The sequence below is a fragment of the Pyrus communis genome, chromosome 17 (genome assembly GCF_041283825.1).
Source record: "Pyrus communis isolate YQ-2024b chromosome 17, ASM4128382v1, whole genome shotgun sequence".
Lineage (NCBI taxonomy): Eukaryota > Viridiplantae > Streptophyta > Magnoliopsida > Rosales > Rosaceae > Pyrus > Pyrus communis.
The window spans coordinates 13,550,792-13,556,953 of NC_142581.1; the positions used below are offsets into that span (position 1 = coordinate 13,550,792).

The window sequence follows — 6,162 nt, forward strand, 5'->3', positions numbered from 1 at the left end:
TTGTTAATTTTGACTTTTTCAAAGACTTCATATATTTAGTCAAATCAAACATGGACCATAGACCAAGGACCATGGACTAGTAAAGTTGATCCACTTCTACAAGAATCAACATCGCACTGATGAAACTTTTCCAATACACAAGGGCGCAGTTGCCATTTCCACAGAAGACAAGGAGACACTCGTCCTTTGAACCCAACATTTCCTACTTCTCTTTGGCTTCCCTACGCCACCACACCGCGTCTTTACTCGGAAACCTGAAACACGTTGTTGACTCGGACCCTTTTTGTTCCTCTCTCTCTTTGAAGTTGAACTCATCCCAAAAAATGTTTCCCAAAAACAAAAAAATTGTGCTACCTATACAACTATTTTTATTTCTTACACATCTTTTTAATTTTCGACTCATCCCAAAAAATGTTTCCCAAAAACAAAAAAATTGTGCTACCTATATAACTATTTTTATTTCTTACACATCTTTTTAATTTTCGACCGTTCGAATTGAATGAATTAAAAACAATTATTAGATATAAATTAACAAAAATGTGTTCAAAAAAATACGTGAATGATACTGTCAAAACAAAAATACCAAAAAACAAAGACAACATTAAAAAGTAGGGTTAAAAACCCAAGTGTTTTTCACAAGCACATATATTTTATTTATAAAACGTGTGGACGGTGAGAACAAACTTTTTCTCTCGCATGATCATTTTCTCTCTGTATATATGTACCAAAGCAGACGCACCAACTCATAATATTCTGCATATTCCATTAACAAATAAATCATCTCACTTCTTCTGCAACTACCATTCTTTTTTCTCTGCACAAAGCAAGAAAATAAAAGGTTTGCAAAAAAAAAAAAAAAAAAAAAAGAGGAAGAAAAGAAAAGGAAATAAACTTTCTCGAACAAATATAAGTTTGCAGAGAATTAAGGAAGAAGAAGAAGATGGCACTGCCTAAACAAATCATTGGAAGTTCTCTAATTGAAAAGTCTCAGTTTTTTTCATCATCTTCTAAGGTGTTTTTGGCCAGACCAAGTTTGGTTCCTTCACAGAGGAGGCTGGTCCATTTGAGGAGGGCACAGAGGGGTCCTGTGGCAGCCGTCAGTGAAGATTTGGTGAAGATTGTGCCTGTTTTTTCTGCTGAGAAGCCTGCGAAGTTGAAGGTGAGAGCTGTTGTGACTGTGAGGAATAAGATCAAGGAGGATTTTAAAGAGGCCATTTCCAAACACTTGGATTCCCTCACTGACAAAATTGGCAGAAATGTTGTTTTGGAGCTTGTCAGTACAGGATTAGACCCAAGTAAGCAACTTTCTATCTGATTTTCTTAGAAAAGAAACAATTTCTGCACCCTTTTTTTTTTTTTTCCTCCTCTGCACACCATGTTTATTTCCGTCATTTGATTTTCTTTGTTTTATTCAATTCGAATGTCAGAGATAAACAAGGGTGCGTATGTGTAGAAAAATGGTGCATGGAAATCACTCTTCTATCAGAAATGAACAACTTAAAATTCAAGTACGCAATTTAAGAGTTGTACTAATTTTTTTCTTCTTTGTGTTCTTAATTTTTTTATAGGAACAAAGGCTCCCAAGAAAAGCAGTGAAGGAGTGCTAAAAGATTGGTCTAAAAAATCCAATCTAAAAGCGGAGAGGGTAAATTATACAGCTGAGTTTACTGTGGACTCAAGTTTTGGCGTCCCAGGAGCAATCACAGTTACAAACAAGCACCAGAACGAGTTCTTTTTGGAGACCATAACCCTTGAAGGTTTTGCCTGCGGTCCCCTGCATTTTCCTGTAAATTCCTGGATGCAATCTAAGAAAGATCACCCGGAGAAAAGAATAGTCTTCTGCAACAAGGTAGATTTCATTTTCCCCTTAATTTTGCTTGGCCTAGATTGGAAAGTCAAAACCTAGTTATTTATTTTAGGCCTTGGATATCTGCAAGTGATGACCAATAATTTAGGTCGGTATTGTTGTGAATCAATCATACATCAATGCATACTTTCTTGGTGTATATTTTACATAAGAGAAGTTTGAATGGTCATACCTTGATAGCTAGCAGCCATTAGCAATTACAGATATTATCATATTTTTTTGTCACATTTTTTTTATTTTCATTAGATAAGTATAACTTAATTGGCTGGTCACTTCCTCTCCTTTCACTGTTTCAATCTATCTACCTGAGCCCCGTGGAAACAATTTTCAATGCCCCGAAAATACGTCAAAGACACCAAATATCATAATATTAGTGGTTGAAATATTTTTAAAAAAAATATTTAATCACTTGTAATCAAATATTGTGGTTGTTAATGATTAAATTGTTACTGAAATGTTGATTAACGCGTTTATTTTTTATTGATGACACATCATTTGATTTGCAAATTTAGTTGAAAAATTTCCAACAGGATCCTCTCTGGATCCTTTTAGTGAGGATCATAGGAATCCGTAAATCGTGTCCGTTCATCGTATATTATACGTTTAATTTTTATCAGGTACTGTCTGTATTTAATTTTAAATAAAATATTTAAAATAATTTTTGACCCCACGATGAACGATGAACGGATATGATTGACGAATTCTCGGAATCCTATGTGATCCGGATTCGAAAAATTTAACCCACCTTACCCTTACTTTAATATCAATACAAAATTTTAATTTTTGGCAGCATGTTTAAATGCATTAAATAATTATCGACTTTTATTTCTTTTTGAGCAGCCATATTTACCAGACCAGACTCCTGATGGGCTTAAGGAACTGAGACAGAGGGAGTTGAAGAATCTGAGGGGTGATGGCACTGGAGTTAGAAAATTATCAGACAGGATCTATGACTATGCTTTGTATAATGATTTGGGAAACCCTGATAAGGGAATCGACCTTGCTAGGCCTACACTTGGTGGTAATAAAATTCCCTACCCTAGAAGATGTCGCACCGGTCGTCCCCCAACTGATACTGGTATGAAATATTCACTCGCCACATAGTTTGTCGCATTATGTTGCCAAACTATGACTGTTAATAACTTAAATTTGAATGGTCTATTTGTTTTGTTTGTGGCTCAGATATGCTAGCGGAGAGTAGGGTTGAGAAGCCACTACCAATGTATGTACCAAGAGATGAACAATTTGAGGAGTCAAAAATGGACACATTTTTATTTGGGAGGCTCAAGGGTGTCCTTCACAACTTGGTCCCTTCCCTAATGTCCAGCTTCAAAGCTGACAAAGACTTCCGGGGATTCGCCGACATCGACAGCCTCTACAGTGAAGGCGTCCTCCTCAAATGGGGTTTGCAGGATGAATTTTTAAAGAAGCTTCCATTACCAAGTATGGTCAGTAAATTCCAGGACTATAACCAGGGCGTTCTTAAATATGACACCCCCAAGATTCTAAGCAGTGAGTTCAATTCTTCAACCTATATGTTCTTAATTAATTAAAATCCCTCAATGTGCCCACTAAGTATATAAATATATGTAGTGCGCAGTCATTGTGTGGGAATATAATAAACCCTCAATAATTAATGAATCAATCAAAAGCCATGATTAATCTTTTGATTAACTGAGATATTATTCCATGTGCAGAGGACAAATTGTGTTGGTTGCGAGATGACGAATTTGCCCGCCAAGCAGTGGCAGGGGTTAATCCACTGAGCATTGAGAGGCTTAAGGTTTTCCCACCAGAAAGCAAACTTGATCCTGAGGTTTATGGGCCATTAGAGTCTGCTCTCAAAGAAGAACACATCACACCCTATCTCTATGGCATGACTGTACAACAGGTACTACTCATTATCCCATTTACTATTTTAATACTCCCAGACATTTTTTAGGAAAACATTCCAAGCATCATTCTGTAGTTAAATATCGGTATTTTAACTACAACAAATTGAAAGTGCGAATAATATTTCCAACCTTTTTTGTGGGACTATCCATCTTTTCTTCAACCATTTTTTGTATCGTTGATGCTCATTTTTGTTTTTTGTTTGATTTATTAATTTTGCAGGCGTTGGATGAGAACAAGTTGTACATGGTGGATTACCATGACGTCTATCTTCCATTTCTTGATCGGATTAATGCTCTAGATGGGAGAAAATCCTACGCAACTCGTACCCTTTATTTCTTGACACCAACTGGAGTTCTCAAGCCCATCGCTATCGAGCTTACCCTCCCCAATACAGGACCAGGTTCAAGATCAAAGCGTGTTTTGACACCTGCTGTTGACGCCACCACCAACTGGATGTGGCAGCTCGCTAAGGCGCATGTCTGCGCCAATGATGCTGGCGTCCACCAACTTGTACACCATTGGTACGTAAATTCTCTTTTTTTTGTTCATAATAATTGACTAACTACATTTTGTGACAGTTGATTATATATTATCAAATTAGCCATAATAGTTTATGTAGCCAACTTAGGGTTACTTATTTTATAATAATATATAATTTTGTTGTACATGTTTGTGCTGAAAATTTGTTGCATTGGTTGCAGGCTACGTACCCATGCTACCCTAGAGCCGTTTATCTTGGCAGCACATAGACAGTTAAGCGCAATGCACCCGATTTACAAGCTTTTGGATCCGCACATGAGATACACTCTTGAGATCAATAAACTGGCTCGCCAGATCTTGATCAACGCTGATGGTGTCATCGAGTCATGCTTCACTCCAGGCCGCTATGCAATGGAAATCAGTTCTTCAGCATACCAAACCTGGCGCTTTGACACCCAAAGCCTTCCTGCAGATCTTGTACAAAGGTAGGTGACAAAAGATCTAGCATATTGCATGCGTTTGCATTAGGTTTACTATTTTCCTGAATATATGGTTCAAATTCATAGTTTGACAATATGTCTTGTTAGCACACGTTACCATATGAAATGTGTTTCTATGTTATTTATCTAATTTATTTGGTTCATAATTTTTAATGTAGGGGTATGGCAGTGCCTGATACAACACAACCCCACGGTGTGAGACTTGTAATGGAAGATTACCCATATGGCAGTGATGGATTACTCATCTGGGGTGCAATTGAGAACTGGGTTCGAACCTACGTGCACCATTACTACCCCGACTCAAGCCTAATCCGAAACGACAGAGAGCTGCAAGACTGGTACTCGGAGTCCGTCAATGTAGGTCACGCTGATCTCCGCCATGAAAACTGGTGGCCGTCACTGTCCACAGCAGATGACCTAGTCTCAATCCTCAGCACATTAATCTGGCTAGCATCGGCTCAACATGCTGCACTCAATTTTGCACAGTACCCCTATGGAGGTTATGTCCCCAACAGGCCACCCCTGATGAGAAGATTGATCCCGGAAGAGAATGACCCCGAATACGCAAATTTCATCTCAGACCCACAAAAGTTCTTCCTCTCAGCTTTGCCAAGCGTCCTGCAAGCCATAAAATACATGGCTGTGGTGGACATATTATCAACACATTCGCCGGATGAGGAGTACCTAGGGGAGAGGCAGCAACCGTCTACTTGGTCAGGGGATGCTGATGTGGTGGAGGCATTTCACAAGTTTTCTGCAGAGATTAGGGAAATTGAGAGGGAGATTGACAGGAGGAATAGTGATCCAAGTCTTAAGCATAGATGTGGAGCAGGAGTTTTGCCTTATGAGTTGCTTGTACCAAGTTCTGAGCCTGGGATTACATGTCGTGGTGTGCCGAATAGTATTTCGATATGAGTCTAAAAAGTGGGGGCCCATGAACATTTACTTTATTATTTTGAGGTGGTGGTGGCAATTAAGACTGACCATTCTCTATATTTTGTAATTAATTAGATCATTAAGGTATTTTGTCGTTGGGTTATCTAGTGGGATGTAATATGGTAAATAATCTAATCGTAATTAATTGATGTGCTAGAAGTGGTCATTTTCTCTCCGTTTTCTATCATTGATTTCTTTTTAATTCCTTTTCTATTGGTTATTCTTGTGTTGTAAGTAGGCCTGACAAATAGGTCGTGTTAGTTGTGTTTTGTGTCATTTTGTGTAACATCTATTATCTTAATGGGTCATGTCGTGTCATACCTGTTATCTTAACGGGTCATTAACAGGTCGGGTTACTTTACCTAATAGGTAAAATGACTCGATCCGTTATGACCCGTTAAGAAAAATATATTTTTTTAGTTCCTTTTCTATTGGTTATTCTTGTGTTGTAAGTAGGCCTGGCAAACAGGTTGTATTAGTTGT

General features: G+C 38.0%; 1 protein-coding gene across 1 annotated transcript; it reads left to right on the top strand.

The window, feature by feature from the left end:
* Positions 1-663: 663 nt before the first annotated feature.
* Positions 664-5,845, top strand: LOC137708010 (linoleate 13S-lipoxygenase 3-1, chloroplastic). The gene is made up of 8 exons (XM_068446973.2): positions 664-1,295; positions 1,569-1,849; positions 2,708-2,945; positions 3,050-3,379; positions 3,565-3,758; positions 3,983-4,284; positions 4,465-4,728; positions 4,902-5,845. Exons 1-8 carry the CDS (start codon positions 941-943, stop codon positions 5,656-5,658), a joined length of 2,721 nt encoding a protein of 906 aa, XP_068303074.2. The 5' UTR covers positions 664-940; the 3' UTR covers positions 5,659-5,845.
* The last annotated feature ends 317 nt before the right edge of the window (positions 5,846-6,162 follow it).

Bases quoted from the DNA above. Each gene is read 5' to 3' on its own strand.
- LOC137708010 (XM_068446973.2), top strand. From the start codon at position 941: ATGGCACTGCCTAAACAAATCATTGGAAGTTCTCTAATTGAAAAGTCT. The intron at 3,380-3,564 runs GTGAGTTCAATT...TTCCATGTGCAG, and splicing joins CACCCCCAAGATTCTAAGCA to AGGACAAATTGTGTTGGTTG. The intron at 3,759-3,982 runs GTACTACTCATT...TTAATTTTGCAG, and splicing joins ATGGCATGACTGTACAACAG to GCGTTGGATGAGAACAAGTT.